Source organism: Solea senegalensis, unplaced genomic scaffold (assembly GCF_019176455.1).
Source record: "Solea senegalensis isolate Sse05_10M unplaced genomic scaffold, IFAPA_SoseM_1 scf7180000014218, whole genome shotgun sequence".
Classification (NCBI taxonomy): Eukaryota; Metazoa; Chordata; class Actinopteri; order Pleuronectiformes; family Soleidae; genus Solea; species Solea senegalensis.
Window position 1 is genome coordinate 44474 of NW_025320996.1, and position 17449 is coordinate 61922.

Below are 17449 nucleotides of genomic sequence, written 5' to 3' on the forward strand. Positions count from 1 at the left end.
CTCCTCTTTTGGGCTCAGCTACAGCCTCATTGTCTGGCTTATGAAATTTTGAGCACTCAGCACTGTCAGCAGAGAGAAGAGAACAGAGACACTAACACACATGGAGGATGTGTGTGTGTGTGTGTGTTTGCTGCCATGAGAGTGAAGGAAATGAAGCACTCAGGAAGCACTCAGTCAGCCCATAGTCTGAAAGCCAACAGAAGTGGGTGGCATGAGAGGAAAATTGTGTTTGAGCAATGAAGTACTAAGTAGCCATGGTGTGTGTGTGCGAGAGCAAAAGAACACAACAATGCCACCTTGTGGACAACATTTGTTGTGGTTCTCCTTGTCCTCATTTACCTTTGCATGCGAGATAGAAAATCATCCTTCCATCCATCCATCTTCTACCGCTTTATCCTCCACAGGAGGGTCACAGGGGGCGCTGTGCCAATCTCAGCTGACATAGGGCGATAGGCGGGGTCACACTCTGGACAGTTCGCTAGAGACACATCTAGTTGACAGAAAATTATGGAGCCAAGCTCACCCTCATTGTCTGAACACTACCATGTGCACATGAACAGGTGAATACATCAATGAAAACACACCCCTGTGCCCAACGCCGGAAGTGAAAAATCAGAAATAAATAATATAAAGGTTTTAGCTCCAAAAACCTTAGGTATTTTGTTAACAAAGTGGAAAGACATCTTTTTTGGTATGCACAGGCCACCATAGTCCCCTGACACACTTGGAAAAGGCAGGGATGAGCTGCAATCTCACCATTAGATGTCAACCTTACCACACTAACACACACACTAGATATTTAACAAGGAAAACAATGGAATAAACCTCATGGATCGCCATAGATAAAGGGTTCTCTCTTCCTGGACAAACAGATGTGCAATAGATGCCATGATGTAAACTATAAATGAATATAAATGACTTGTCAAATACTGAACATGTATGTAATGTTTCTTATCATATACACACACATATCATCCTGCTGATTTTGGTTCTTCCAAGTTTGTAAAAACTACAAATACAATATAATAAAGTGTGGTGAGCATAGTGGAATCTAATTGCCATGCTGCTAGCTGCTGTTTCCACTGCACAGTGACATAAAGCTCATCGGAACCAGCCACAGAATTGGACCTGAGGGAATTGTTATTCTTCCAAAGCGTACACAGACAACATGGTCATCTCCTGAAGGATGTGCCTGAGCTTTGCCAGGACACAGCCTCTTTATACCAATACATTGAAGCCACTTCTAAGATTTAATGAGATTCACAGTAAGAATGAAAGTTGTATTTGTTTTTCCTAACTAAGCAAGATCACACTGTAAACCCATGTCATTAAGGATCATTTTCACATTAATCTTTGCCCTCATCTGAAACTACTTGGATGTTTGATAGTGTAAGGGGAAGTTGTCTAATTTAACATTTGTCTCCATGCAGAGACGGGAAAGTTTGTCAGTGTAATTCTAATTGACCACTAAAATGTATCCCTGTAACTAAAAACTGAAGTGCAACTAACTTCCTGTTACATTCAAAACATTTTCAAATGAGTTCCCACAATGCTTTATTAAGCCAGTCTGCACCACACAAATCTTTTCAGGTTTCCAGCCAATTGTTGGTGTTAACACACCACCCAGTTCAAAATCATTTAATCACTTGATTTACATTATGCTGAAAGGCTATTGTGGAATTATCCATGCTGTCATAAACAGAGCTTCCAATTGGATAAATGGCTCCCGGAAAAGCAGTGTATGCTAGTTATTGATCAATGGTCAACTGTTTTGATAATTGTTTAAACAATAATTAAAATCAGCTTCTTAAATGTGAATAGAGTCTGGTTGCTTTGCTCCATATAACAAAGAAATCATTAAGATTGAATTGTTTTTGGTTTGTGGACAAAATAAAACATTCAAGGACATCATTTCCAGGTTTGGTAAACACTGAGAGTGATTTTTCAACATTTTCTGACATTTTTTGGACCAAACAACAAGTGCTCGATTAATCGAGAAAATAACCGACAGATGAATCGATATAAAAATAAAATTGCGATATTTTGCGTGGTGGTATTGAATCGCTTTTTGAGATTTGAAAGGAAATAAACATTAAAGTTTTCGCGTATTAGCATTAAAAAAAATCAATTGACATTTCAGTCGACTAGATGGTGACAAGTGCTGACAAGTGATTTGATTTCGTAAATACTCAGTATTTTGAAATATTGTGACAATATCATACCGTGAATTAAATATCGTGATAATATCGTATCATGGTTCTCTCCCCAAGCGTATGCTAATTACCATGCTAGCCCATCAAAGGTTCACTTAATTACCTGCATTTTATTTAAATATTTAATCATACATTTTAATAATTGTTTTAATGTCTCGGGGGTTCGTGTGTTTGTACAACAGTGTGAATATTACCTGTGTGTAGTAAGAGGAGGACGCCACTGGAGGTCAGTTTTAGCTAGCTGAGCATCTTTGGAGCCGGTTCCCAAATTCCCCTTACAGCTTCATTAAACCTTGTAAATGACAACGGCTTTACTGCTGGCGTAAAGTTATCATACACTAGCTTTAACGTGAACTTCTCCCACTACATTATATGTATATTACAACAACAGCAACAAAAATAAAAACCGAAATAATGTGACGACGTAGAAGCCACCTGCTGCCAGACGTTAGCAGCACAGCTTCAGGTCGCTGCTGCTGCTGCATTCAAGTGCTGTGGGACATAACGGAACGCATTTCTATAGCCGCACAACACCACAAAGCCTCTTTGTTACACTCAGTTGATTTCTGATTCTGATTCTTCTCGTATAATCTTAAACACGTACTGAACACGAACATAAATATTACTGCATATCCTGTGCAGTAATGTTTACGTTATTAGCTTTGATTATACCACCTAGTTGTAAATGTAATTATTTTACTGGAGGGGCGTGAACGCATCAAAGTAAATTAATTTTCTCACACGGTCGCGAGACAACGACACACACACATCATGCGTAGGATGGCTGAGGAGATTCAACCTGCCGGAGAACAGAGGTGAGCGATGAAACTCTTTATTCAAACTTTTCACCTGTACTAGTTGTGTAACTTCGCCTGCGATAAACACAGCTTTTCTTGAACTTGAATTGACCCCATGAAAAGCCCACCCGAGTCCCTAGCCAAGAATTTATTTCATTCTAATGTGTGCCTTTTATTATAATGCATATGATGTTTATTTTGATATAACTGTCTCGTGATGTATGCCGAATTTAGCTGTGTGTCCCAGTGGTTTATTTCAGCTCCTAAATAATCATTTACCAAGTAAACACGTTTTGCTGGAGATCATTCAACCTTAAATTGTCAACTTTAAATAAAGACGTACGAGTTTAAACATACACAGAATTGACTATTTCTGGCGTCTCGTTATTCTAGACGGATTCCTGGAAGTAGTGTAAAGATTGTGGATACTCTATTGATTGTAGACAAGCAGCACTGATAATAACAGCAGTGTCATGTGGTCAAAGTCTGATTGCATTACTTTGTTTTCTGTTTCGGGACCTAACAGCTCCTGGATATTAAGTTGGCTTCCCTCTTGGTGTCCCACTTCTCCCTCTCTGTTGAAAGATGCAGAGGAAAAAATGCTGAAGAGTAAGTAGAGTAAAGAGTAAAGACCACCTTTTTTGTCAGCTTTTGTCAGTATTTATAATTACTCAATCAATCAATCAGATTTTGTTTTTGTGGCCTTTAACCACATATTATAGTTTGCCATGTGGGGCTTAACAAGGTGGGATATCTTGTGCTTTAGAAGACTGAAGAAAAACTACCAAAAGAGCAGGGGAAAGAAAATGAGAGGAGTCACAAGTGAGGGAGATAAACACGTCCTGCCTGGCCGGAAAAAGGAATTATGCCCCTGTATTTTTGTTGACTCGTCTTTAGCAGCGTCATAACATTTATTTGCAGTGAGTTTTTTGCCAAGATCTTGCATCTTCTCAAGTACACCCCAAAGTTTCTCACTGGGGTTAATTGGCTAAAGTCGGCGTTAAGTCTGATACGTACAGTAGGCACTAAGCCAAATATTACATATGTGATATTATAGTATGTGACTTTTGGAGGCAGCCAGGCACCAGAGTATAGTGACATAAAAATATGTTCATTTTGGGTCACAAATACCACATTTAAACATTTTTTCAGTCATTCATCTTCTACCGCTTTTTCCTCCACATGAGGGTCGGCCGGGGTCACTGGTGCCAATCCCAGCTGACATTGGGCACAAAAGTGGGGGTCACGCCCTGGACAGTTCGCCGGTCCATCACAGGGGTACATAGAGACAAACCATCATCCACTCTCACACATTTGCCTAATCTGCATGGTTTTGGACTGTGGGAGGAGCCAAGAGAACCCGGAGGGAACACACACACACACACAGGGAGGACATGCAAACTCATATTCCCTCTATAATGCTCCATCCTTCCTCTGTCTTTGCCCCATCATCTCTCTCCTCTACTGCAGGTGTGAAGCAGCCTTTCTCCAGGCAGCACGTCCGGATATCCAACGATAACTATTTGTGGACCGTGGCATTTTCAACTCACCCTCAGCCGCTCTCCTCGTCTCACCTCCAGCCCCACACCGTCGCCCCCAGACCTCCGTTGGTTCTCTTGCATGGCGTTGGTGGTGGCGTTGGACTTTGGGCGCAAAACCTGGACTCTCTCTCCAGCAGTGGCCCGGTCTACGCGCTGGACCTGCTGGGCTTTGGCAGGAGCAGCCGTCCCCAGTTCAGCAGGGACGCCGAGCTAGCCGAGGAGCTGTTCATTGCAGCCCTGGAAGAGTGGAGGGAAAAGGTTGGGCTGGAGGACATGGTTCTGCTGGGACACAACCTCGGAGGATACCTGGCTGCCGCCTACACTCTCAAACACCCAAACAGGTGAGTCTGTGGGTGGGTTGTAAATAAATTGCATATAGCAGAGTCACCTAACTTAGATTAAAGCTGTAGCACATACTGTAACTTTGAGACGTAAACAAAGGTCTGTTACACTCAAACCATTGTCAAATAAGTTCACACAATGTTGATTGAGTGCCACACGATCTCGTGTCGCCCTGGAGACAGGACGTCATTTTATGTCAGGACTGACGGAGGCAACAGCAACATGTGCTAGTAAAGCAAGAGTAACACAAAAAAGCTCCCACGAAAACGTCCAGAAATGAATTGGTTTGATGGTGTAAATGCTTCTTGCGCTGCTGCTGTATACACACAAACGCTCCCTCAGTCAGGGCTGATAGTATTGCTTGACAGAGCCCATTTTCAGATGAAAGACGCAGCATAAAAAAAACAATATTAACATTGTTTCTGTTCTCAAAGACCAAACAGAGGCTGAACATGATGACAACAAAAATCACCAAAAGTTACGCACAGCAGCTTTAAGTGTGTACATTAATATGTGTGTGTGTGTGAGTGTGTGTGTGTACATTAATGTGTGGGTGTGTGTGTGTACAGGGTAAAAAGTCTGCTGCTGGTGGAGCCGTGGGGTTTCCCTCCACGTCCTGAGAACCCGAACCACAACTCCATCCCAGTGTGGATCAGAGCCATCGGGGCTCTTATGAGTCCTTTCAACCCTCTGGCTGGACTGAGACTGGCTGGGCCTCTAGGTCAACACACATACACACACACACAATTATATGCAGATTAAATTCAGTAAACACATTTTGACAACGCACTAAAGATAAAAAAAACATTCTGAAAAATATATAATTACACTGTGAGTCATTTTTCTTTGAAAGAATGAGGCTGTTGCTGAGATGACTGAAGGTACAATATTCAGGAAACAAATATTTATTTTTTACTTTTCTACAGTTTACTAGTGGAAACAAACATTACCCATGCAGATATATATATTAGAGTACTGATCCTCTGTGTGTTATTATTATCAAGCCTGTGTGTAAGTTCACACATTTCTTGTGAACTAAAAACTTCTGAAGTGTAGCTCTTTAATGACCTGTTATATCAGGTATTTCATATTTTTGTTTGAACATTATTTTTTTATTTAAAAGTGCACTGTGAGTGATTATTTAAAATATGCAGTTGTGTGTATCATTTGTTATCATTTAACAAATAAACAACAAACCACAATCAGCTGTTGGATCAAACTCTAAATGCAGCCGCTCAGTAGCAGCAGAAAGTTATTTCTATTTCTGTAAAATTATCTTGGGCTTCATTTCCACGCGGGAGATTTTCTATGAGCCACGAAAAAGTGTCACATGTCTTTTGCTGTGGTCTGACATGTCAAGTGTTCTTTATCTCGCCTCATGTCAGGAGCATTTATGAGGTTGTTCTTTTTTCCTCCATACAAATCAATTATATTCCTGCAAAACGCAAAAAGTCTGATGTCTGCATTTCGGATGTGATTGTTTCTTCTGTCCTCAATCAGGTCCGACGCTGGTCCAGATGATCAGGTCCGATTTTAAGCAGAAATACTCCTCGGTGTTTGGCGACAACACCGTGTCCGACTACATCTACCATCTAAACGCACAAACTCCAAGGTGAAGGGGCTCTGCGTGTCGATATTATCCACAGATAAGTTGTTTCCTTCTATATCTACTGTATTTATGTATCACGACGTGTGTGTTTGTAGTGGAGAAACAGCCTTCAAGAATATGACCATTCCCTACGGCTGGGCAAAGAGGCCGATGCTGGACAGATTTGGACAGATCCGGGCGGACATTCCCGTTTTCTTCATCTACGGATCGCGCTCCAGCATTGACTGCAACTCTGGACACGCTCTCATGGGAATGAGACCAGATGTGGAAATTACAGTAGGTTCCGTTTGAGGACTTTGCTTTTGCACACTCGCTGTTTTCTTTGTTTTTAGCCGCTTACAGAAACTGTGAATGCAGAGTTGTGATTTTACATCATTCACAGAATATGCTCGCCTCATTTGTAACAGTAGATGTGTCCGTGGTTCTGTTTCATACTCTCTGTCCCACTGTGTCCAACATGTGGACAGACACAGATGCAGCCAGGTGAGGGAAAATGATGAGTCATTAGATCATTAGAATTGGATTGATATTGATCCCACATAGGAGGGGCATTTACTTGTTACTGCAGCAAAAGGGTCAGAGGTCGACGAGTAGAAACAAGAGGTGAGAAAAGCACTGAAATTAGATAAAGAGTACAATAGAATCAAATTACGAATATAAAAACACAAAATAGGGATAGATTGGCAACAAAATAAGACAAACACAAGGAATATTTTAACCGTTTTATATTTGATTCTACACGGACACAGTCGGAACTTAATGTAACCGAGTAAATGATCAGTTTTATGTTAACTTCCTGTGGCACAAAGGTTATAAAATCCACTGCAAATTAAGACTAGGGTTAGGATTGTCTGACTTATATGCACTTGTATTTAAAACCTGTCTTAAAATACATAACTTCCTGCTTTTATGTCTGAGAACCACGACACCTGTCCTGATGTTTGACCACACCTTCTGCTCTCCTGGGTCTGTCAGGTGATCAGAGGAGCAGGACACTACGTATTCGCGGACCAGCCAGAGGACTTTAACCAGGTCGTTCTTCAGATCCTCGCCAGAACAGACACAACGACTGAGGATGAGAAGATATGAGACCTTCCTTCATCCACAAGACGAACCCATTACCCAGTCATTCTTCATCATGCATTTAAGAGACAAATCACTGACTGAAGACTCCTCACTCTACACTCGGGTCCTCTCCGAGGTTTGAGGTCAGAGTCAGACGATGCCGTGTGTTCTTTATCATGTAAGTAATATTTATAAATAAATGTTTTCTTGTCCTCATGTGTGGGTAAGAGTGAATCCAGTGTTTGGAAATAAAAATATGAATTCTGAGAATTTATTGAGCAAACTGGCCCCTATAAATGTAAATAAAGTCTTCTCAAGTGAATATCTTGTTTTGAGGAGAATCGAGGTCCAGTGAAAGTGCACAGAGTGTTCCTTCTCTGACCTGTCACACACTCTCAGAGAGAGATATGAGGCAGATGGAAGTAGGGCAAAGGGCTGCTGTTAAAAGGCATTTTCACTATCTCATAACGAGAAACACAAACTGAAAAAGAATCAGTTAAAAGTGTGTACACGTACAGTACCAGACAGAAGCTGACAGAAGTGTCGCACAGGAGCAACAAATACACGACAAAAACAGGTCAAACAAAGCAAACAAAACATACACACATAGAAATATATACTACAATAAAAAAAGAAAGAAGCAGCGTGATGGAAAAAGCCAAGCTGTTTAGCTCGTCCTGAATTAAATGCCGAAGGAAAAGAGGTCAAAAGTAAAAGTTTCTAGAGTCTGCGCTGCTCTTACATGAGAAGCAGCAACTGAACAGAACAAGGTTTTTCACCTTCAGGATCTCGTTACGCTGGCAGGAGTAAGAATAATTGATAATCTGTTGGTGTGTAACTAACAATTATTAGGATATAATTGATTAATCGGTCGATTATTTTCTTGTACCATAAAATGGCAGAAAATGTGGTTTGGTTTGTTTTTTTAAAAACCTGGAAATGATGACGTTCTCAGATGTCTTTGTTTCGTTCACAAACCAAAAATGATTCAATGTTTAATGATTTCTCTGTTATGTGGAGCAAAGGAACCAAAGAATATTCACATTTAACAAGCTGAAAAATTGGAAAACCAGTTGTAAAATTGCGGGAAAAAAAACACTCAAACTGATCAATCCATTATCAAAATAGTTAATGATTAATTGAATATTTAATTGAAGGTGTTTCCCGGAGAAGGGAGTGTGATAAATGATGTCATTTGTCTTCAGAAATGTGCACTTTACCATGTTGTCTTGTAACTCAATGTTCTCTGACAGTTTAGCAGAGTTGTGTTCTTGATACACAGAGGTGTACGTTTTCACAATTGTGTGCAAAGTTCACTTTTTTTTGTGTGTGTTGCGTCTGTGTAAAATCACTCCGAACCCAGACTCCAGACCGGCATCCAGCAGAGGGCAGCACAGCGACAGAATACGCTCATACACACACCTCCAACAGCAGGAGCAGTGAATCCCACACACACACACACACAAAGGCCTCACATGCACATATTGAGTGGAGTGACCCACTCAGGAGACCTGGACAGTGATGCTTTAAGAGCAGCGCGACACTCGCCTCTCTGATAAGTCACAACTCAGTGCAGTGACAGAATAGGGTCACACTCAGAGATGTGTGTGTGTGTGCACGCGTGTGTGCGCGTGTGTGCGTTGGGCCCAAAAATAGACCTTCTATCTCAGGACGTGTCAACGTGAGTTTCACAACCTGCTTCCTCTCTGGGAGAAGGCGTCAAAGCTAAAGCCCCGTAATTGGGTTTTCTAAAAGTTCTTTTATGATATTTTGTTGAAATCCTCCTCACACCCTGAGAGTCATTAATAAATACAGTTCCCTGTTCAGGACACACGTGTGCTGGAAACCTCACAGCATAACAATTGTCTCATGTGTGAAGTTTGTTCCCCTCAAACAAAGATTACACAAGTCTTGCATAATAAGCACTTTTTTTTTCAAACTAGCTGTTTAACCAGGTGTTGGGAGTCTTTTTATATCAGACGTTCGGTCTATTTATAGGGAGAAAACTCGCCTTAGTGTGGTCGCAGGAGCTCCACAAGACAACTGTCTCTGAGCAGCAACATTAACAGGTCCATGCAACACTAACAAAACTTTTATTTTCACTTCACTGTGTGGGGAACAATAAAAGCTCAAGACTATTTAGGCATCCTGGTGCCAAAAAATACTGCCCAGTGTCAGAAAGCTCAGACTCGGTCCTGGTTCAGGGTGGATCCTCTATGAGTCCCGATCTTCGTGCTATATAGAACATCTAAGAAAATGATGTGAAAAGTAGACAATTCTGAGGCGAAATTTTGGGTGGATTGGACCTTTAAAACTTGGAAATATTTAGACAAAGTAGTATGTAAACCTTGGAGAGAGAGGAGGGGAGACTCACAAGCCCCTCCCTAATTCCCTAGTGCCTAACTGTCCAAAACCGGCAAAACATGTTTTAAAGTTGTCACATTTCAAGAACAGTTGATGATAGAGATTAAATCTTTGATATGTGAGCGTCAGGAGGGTTTCAGCAGCTCCCACATTTAAATTTGTGAAAAACAGGTGTGAATCGACAGAGAAATGACAGTTTTAAAATACCCCTCGTCTTGATTTTTGGAAAAACTCCAAAGGCTAAGGTAAGTTTCTCAGTCCTCGTGGAGAAGTTTGTCCTCTGCCTTTTAGACGTCGTCTACTTCAGGGCTTCTCAATCCCACTGCCCTGCATGTTTTAGATGTTTCACCTGCTCCAACACCTCATCAACAAGCCTGATAACGACCCAGGGCAGTGGAGAATTCTGAAACCCTGTTCTACCTGGAACCTTTGTAGAACTGGAAGCTCTAGAGAGTTCCTCAGGGGTGAAGACGTACACGTAGGTCACTGGACTTGGATAAGAGGTCCTCAAGAAAACCCCAACTGAGAGCGTTTGCAAACATCTCATGATGAACATCCAGCAAACCGTTGAAGGTCAACATAAAACAGAAGTTTTTTCACTGAATGGAGAAGATGAAATCAAATGAAACGCTGCAGTTTGATCGACTTAGACGAGAGGTGAGAAGATGCAGCACCAAGCAACGCCTCACTCACCTCTGTCCATCCCTGTCATTCCTGAGACATCACCCCGGCCCACCCCAACTGTCTCCTGGCAACAGGGTAACCACGGAGACGGGCTCCTTTTTGGATCGCCGACATGCAGGAAGTAATGCTCTGGTTGGATGGGGGTAATTATGGGTTGTAGATGCCGGCTGGCTGCTTGACAGCGAGGAATAGTCAGCAGGAGATCCATGTGCACACCAGAGTCTGAAACCTGTGCACACAATATGTCCAGGCCTGTGTCCACACACACACACACACACACACACACACACACACACACCAGACTGCAAGCGTGTTCATTCTGCATGTGTGTGTGTTTGTCACCCACACAGTCACATGGGCAAAGAATCATTTCATTAGGAAAAGTGAAGCAAGTGAGACAAGTGACAGGAGCTTTTATACTGCACACACACACACACACACACACACACACACTCACACACACACGCACGCACACACACACACACACAGACACACGCTCTCCTCACATACACACTCACACACACACACACACACACACCACACCCACACACACACAGACACACACTCTCCCTCATATACACTCACACACAGACACAAGCTCTCCTCACACACACTCTCACACACACACACACACACTCTCACACACACACGCATACACACTCACACACACACCTGCACACACACACACACACACACACTTATGCACACACACACACGCACACACACACACACACACACACACACACACACACACACACACAGACACACACACTCTCTCTCTCCCTCATATACACACTCACACACACGCTCTCTCTCTCACACACACACACACTTATGCACACACACGCACGCACGCACACACACGCACACACACACACTCACACACTCACGTCCACGTCTCACGTGTGTGTGTGTGTGTGTGTGTGTGAGTGATTTCCAGAGCTGACAGTGACAGTGTCTGTGTTTGATTTCCAAACCGTGAGCAGGTGGATTTTCTCTCACCTGCTCACGGTAACACACAGTTTTAAGTTGACAAATATTCATTTCATTACACTTTAGATGTCAATCATCGTGACACAGAAGCCGTGCACAATTAAACTTCATTTTACCTGACAATCAGGCACTGAAGTGACGTCATTCATGCGTCACGCACAGATTCATCTCCACAACAGTGAAAAATGCACGGAAAAACACAACATTCTACACAACTCTCTCTTTCTATAAGGACACTTTTTTAATTTGGTGCGATGCTTCAGAATGGAAATGCAAATCAGCAAAAAATTTTTAGCTGAGTCATGTTTCTGGGCTGTTTTTTTTCTACACATTTGGAAAATGATGTCTTTAAAAATGACCTCATGATTCGGTGAACTGGATTTTTCTCTACAGAGTTTTACATAGATACATACATACAACTATTAAAACCATACAGGCACTATATGACAAACCTACTGCCAGGATCAAAGTCAATGGATATTTATCAAATAGTTTGACCCTAGAAAGGGGCACCAGACAGGGCTGTGCATGGTCACCACTACTCTTGGCACTATCTTTGGAACCACTGGCTCAGTACATCAGACAAAATGAAGATATCAAGGGAATCATTATTGAAGGGACGGAGTATAAATTGGCCTGTTATGCAGATGACGTCTTGATATACCTTGGCCAACCAACAAACTCTCTGCCTAAATTGATGTAATCGTTTGAACAGTATGGCCAATTATCGGAGTACAAAATCATGAGTAAAACCCAATTACTCTCATATAATTATTGCCCACCAAGAGAAATCAAAAGTAGTTACCCCTTGACATGGCAAACAGAGTCTTTTAAATACTTAGGCATCAACCTACCAAAAGATCTTACAAAGTTATCGTAATACAACTATCCACCCATACATAAAAAAATAAAGGATGACATCGCAAGATGGAACTTAATTCCCTTCCTCAGCCTTAGTTCAAGAATTGACTTAAAATGACTATATTGCCAAGATTTTTATATTTATTTCAAACCCTGCCAATAGAGATGAACCAAAACCAATTTAATGAGTGGGACAAAATGCTATTCAGGTGGCAAAGTAAAAGACCAAGTGTTATGGGAATTATGCACCTCATGTAATACATGAAGACAAATGCTCAATGCAACCGTTTGATGTGACCTGAGACCACTCACTCTTTGTATTGTTAATGTAACTGTTGGATGCGATTTTGGCCAGTGACCATATGTATTGTTTTAGGAACTGTTTGAAGTAACTTGTGAATAGAGACAATGGGTCTGCGACTGAGGGCAAGGTGATAACAAACCCACAGAGGAGGGGGTCTGCACCTTATGGCAGGGTGATAGCTGACCCATTGAGACAGATAAATACCTTGCGATTCCTACAAGACAGGGAGTCTTCACTTTGTAACTGGCCTGTGTGTGTTGCTTTGTGAATGCTCCTCTTGTACAAGATTAAACCCTTGTTTGGACACTGAGCTGACTCCGATCTCCTTCCTATGGATCTCAATTCTTTTGACAACTTGGCGCCCAACGTGGGGCTCTGCTCACCGACCGAGGCCGGCTATCCGGGGCCAACCGAAGATCCGCGGCGCTACGGTATCGTTACGTCTAGGCGGGATTCTGACTTAGAGGCGTTCAGTCATAATCCCACAGATGGTAGCTTCGCACCATTGGCTCCTCAGCCAAGCACATACACCAAATGTCTGCTTATGCCTCAGAATGTTCAGGCGGCTCCCAGTCCTTGGTCCACCAGGTTTCCAATGAGAGCAGAGCAGACTCTGTATCAGAGTTCTATGATGCTCAGGAGTATCTGCTGACCTCTTCCTCCTCTGAGAATGAGGTGTCAGACGATGACTCATACATCAGTGATGTGAGTGACACCATCTCCATGGATACCTACAGCAATGAGGGAGGCAGTGTGAGACACAACTCTGACAGCAGTGTGATAACTCTGACACGACGGCGCTCCATGCTGCCTGCTCCCTGTCCTGCCAGCAGCGTGAGCCTGTGGAACATCCTGAGGAACAATATTGGAAAGGACCTGTCAAAGGTGTCTATGCCAGTGCATCTCAACGAGCCTCTCAACACCCTGCAGAGGCTGTGTGAAGAGCTGGAGTACAGCGAGCTACTGGACACTGCCAACCAGACCCAAGACCCTTTCCAACGCATGGTCTATGTTGCTACGTTTGCGATAACTGCCTATGCATCCACCTACTTTAGAGCAGGAAGCAAACCCTTTAACCCTGTCCTGGGAGAGACGTACGAGTGTGACAGAGCTGATAAGGGCTTCAGATTTATAGCTGAACAGGTGAGTCACCACCCGCCTGTGTCAACATGTCACGCCGATTCAAGGAACTTCAGCTTTTGGCAAGATGTGCGATGGAAAAATAAATTCTGGGGCAAATCCATGGAAATTGTTCCCATGGGAACCACACATGTCACACTCCCTGCCTTCAGGGACCATTATGAATGGAACAAAGTGACGTCCTGTATCCATAACATCCTGAGTGGCCAACGCTGGATAGAACACTATGGGGAGATGGTCATCAAAAATATCAACAGTGACACCTGCCAGTGTAAAGTCACATTTGTCAAGGCAAAGTCATGGTATTCTTCTACTGAAGTGAAAAAACCGGTACAGAAACGGATCGATCCTAGCTCATTTAAAATAGATAAAAAGCAAGTCAGGGACTTGGGGGAGCAGAACTCTCTTATATTTAAAAGCAAGTCAGGGACTTGGGGGAGCAGGACTCTCTTAGATTTAGGGCAGGGACCTAAAAATGATTACTGTCTTTGGAAGGACAAGGTTTAAACTAATCCCTCAGGGCTGAGAAAACAACAGGCGTCGGGGTCTGGGATCCAAAGCAAGTCAGGGACTTGGGGGAGCAGAACTCTCTTAGACAAACCGGTAAAATAAATAGATTAAATTTCCGCTAATAAGTAACAACAGTAAGTTGAATATGCGGTGCCAGTAACGAAAGAAGCTGTAAGTCATGGTATTCTTCTACTTTGTGAAAATTTAGCATAAAATTAGAAAACTTAGGATACGAACTCTTTTAAAGTCGACATATATATGTTGTGTGTTAAATGTTGTCTTGTGTTGTTTTGTGTTTTGTGATGTTTTAATGTGTGCGCCATGGCTTTGTGTTGTTTTATGTGCCTGGTAGCATAGGCTCAGGCTGCAGAGTGTTGGTCCTTTTCAGTGACAATCAAAATACCAAATTTTATTTGGGATTTGTTCCTGATAGTGGATGCATTGTTAAAAACAAGAATAGATAAATAAATAAATAGAAATTTAGAGTCTGGACAGAAATTATATGTACAATATTTGGAAAGAAAAAGAAAAAACAGGCAAACACTGATAATCCAGATTAAAAGTTGGGAAAATATATAAAATAAAATAATAATAATAATAGTAATAATAATAATAATAATAATAATAAAAAGTATGAATAAAATTGAAGGTAATTTTTATATCAAAATGGGAAATGGTAATAGTTGTTATAAATGTTGTTGTGAACCTGACGAGGTTCAATATGAATGTGATGCAAAACGAATGGGCTAATAGGCACTAGATAATGTAAAGTATATAAAAAGATGGGAAAATAAATATGGATTTAGAGGAAAATTACAGGTAGAAGTATGTAAAAACTGGTAAAAAAGATAGAGGTAAAGTCAAAGGAAGAACTAGAAATGACCAAGAACCAAAGAATAGATTGGCGGTTTGATTAAAATGTTTAAAAATAATAATAATACTAAAATGAAATAAAAACAACAGTACTAAAAAAATAACATTAATTTAATAAAGTAATTGGGGTAAGAAGATAACTAAAGCGGTCATAAACTAAGTCATTATAGGGCTGAAATAATATAAAATATATATTTCCATAAACATCTCTCAAGTGTATTTGACAATTAGCTCAGGAGATATCAGAAGTTATGAGGAGAGACGTAGGATGCTGTGTTCTCTTCAGGGATTCCAGAGCAAAGAAGAAATGGGGGACCCAGACGAGTTGATGATTCATCGGCGCTACTAGTCAATAAACCAGGTCATGCACTCACACACACACATACATACCAGGACACAGAAGATGAGGAGGAAGAAGAAGTATGTTAACTAGAAAACACTGAAGTATTTTTGAGTAAGAACCAAAAGCCATAGTCACCCTATTGGTTAAAAATCATAAAACTTGTTTTCTAAACGATACTGAAGCATGCAGAATAATAATTGAAGAAGATGAAGGCGGTAGTAAATTGCCACTTCAACACTGTAATGGTATGAAGGTGAGATCTGAGACACTAATCTAAGACAAAAAGAATTTGTTTAAATTTGTTACAATATTGAGTCATGGGATTACCCATGTCTCAACAGGAGGGATGGTATCCACGATAGACTAGACTACATGGATGTTAAAACCACTAAAATGTGTTTGTGCCTCATGATTAATGTATTCTAAGCACAATGCTCAAGGCAGACTACATCAAAAACCAGATCCAGCACCCACAGGAGGGCCAATCAATCCAGGAGATTGGGTGTTGGTGAAGTGGTCAGCTTCACGCTGGGAAGGGCCCTATCAACTACTACTGTCGACACCTACAGCAGTACACATAGCTGAAAGACAAACAATGGATCACGCACTTCAAAAGAGCACAAATGCCAGTCAGATAAGTAGAAGCATTCACCATGCCAGAATTAAAGCTGTGTTTAATAACTGTTTCATGTATGACCACAATTGCATTCCTTATTTTAAATATAGTGACATAAGGCCAGGTATGATAAAATGAGGAATAGATCAATAGGAACAATCTAGATGGGACACTAGGAGAGGTGCAGTGATAATACATGTGCTATTGTCACAGTTAAGTGAGTTTAAGTTAGATTTAGTTTCCAGGGCAGCCTAGAGCTGTGGCCGTCACAGGGGGCCTTGTGAGATCCAAACCTTGGAAAATAAAGTTTTGGGGGGTTGAAAAAGACTGCCTCGTTTGGTATCAAGAGCGAGAATCCTCCCTGTGTCCTGAGAGAAACAAGAGATGTGTAAAATATGTGTAAAAAACTCAAGGAGTGTTATAAAGAGAAATGCACCAGCAGGATGGTTTGATCACTCCTGGCTTGATGGGGAACTGTTAATAAAAATGTGGATTGATAAAAATGTGTATTATAATCAACAGAGATTTTTGACTTCACTAAGGAAGCAATTGGAAGCATGCATCAAGAGTTAGATAAGACTAGTTTAATGGCATGGCAGAATAGGATGACTTTAGACATGATGTTGCTAAAAAGGGAGGAGTACTGTATAATGTAGAATGTTTGGAGATATGTGTTGTACATTTATTCCTAATACAGCACCTGATGGCAGCATCTAAGGCAATGAATGGATTAATCACCCTATATGTAGAAGGACTGTTACAGAGACTCAGGACACCGCTTTGAAAAACAAAACAAAAAACAACTATGCTGCATGAAAGAGTCCCAACTACTGATGACCACCGAGAGGACGACAAGAATGCAGCACCAGAAATGTTCGACTGATTTGACAAATGATGATCTATATGGATACATGTTAGATGAAGATAACACCATGGTTTAAAGGATAATTGCTGTTTACTCTATTGATTATGATGGTACTACAGGAAATCTAGAAGTTGTAGTGTTCTGAATTGGTCACCATTGAATTCATTTTGGGGTAACAATATAATCAAAATGTTTTTGAATGTATGCTTTTATGCCTTGATCAAATGGAGTACCTGCGTGTGGTTGCCGGGGCAGCGGGACCGTGAGAGAGTTTCCCTATCTAGAAAGAAAATTGATAATTGGAATGTTTTGAACTGCTCGATAGGGTT

General features: G+C 41.4%; 2 protein-coding genes across 2 annotated transcripts; both read left to right on the forward strand.

Moving 5' to 3' along the window:
* Positions 1 to 2944: 2944 nt before the first annotated feature.
* LOC122760957 (1-acylglycerol-3-phosphate O-acyltransferase ABHD5-like) lies at positions 2945 to 7837 on the forward strand. Its single transcript, XM_044016158.1, has 7 exons — positions 2945 to 3028; positions 3537 to 3619; positions 4481 to 4892; positions 5463 to 5614; positions 6394 to 6505; positions 6598 to 6778; positions 7478 to 7837. The coding sequence occupies exons 1-7, from the start codon at positions 2985 to 2987 to the stop codon at positions 7589 to 7591; spliced, it is 1098 nt and encodes a 365-aa protein (XP_043872093.1). The 5' UTR covers positions 2945 to 2984; the 3' UTR covers positions 7592 to 7837.
* A 5307-nt stretch (positions 7838 to 13144) lies between these two features.
* On the forward strand, positions 13145 to 14949 carry LOC122760956 (oxysterol-binding protein-related protein 3-like). Its single transcript, XM_044016157.1, has one exon. It carries the CDS (start codon positions 13308 to 13310, stop codon positions 14418 to 14420), a length of 1113 nt encoding a protein of 370 aa, XP_043872092.1. The 5' UTR covers positions 13145 to 13307; the 3' UTR covers positions 14421 to 14949.
* The last annotated feature ends 2500 nt before the right edge of the window (positions 14950 to 17449 follow it).

Excerpts from the sequence above, each read along its gene's own strand:
- LOC122760956 (XM_044016157.1), top strand. The coding sequence starts at position 13,308 with ATGTCTGCTTATGCCTCAGAATGTTCAGGCGGCTCCCAGTCCTTGGTC.
- LOC122760957 (XM_044016158.1), top strand. The coding sequence starts at position 2,985 with ATGCGTAGGATGGCTGAGGAGATTCAACCTGCCGGAGAACAGAG. Across the intron at positions 4,893-5,462 it reads ACTCTCAAACACCCAAACAG|GGTAAAAAGTCTGCTGCTGG; the intron begins GTGAGTCTGTGG and ends GTGTGTGTACAG. Across the intron at positions 6,506-6,597 it reads CTAAACGCACAAACTCCAAG|TGGAGAAACAGCCTTCAAGA; the intron begins GTGAAGGGGCTC and ends GTGTGTTTGTAG.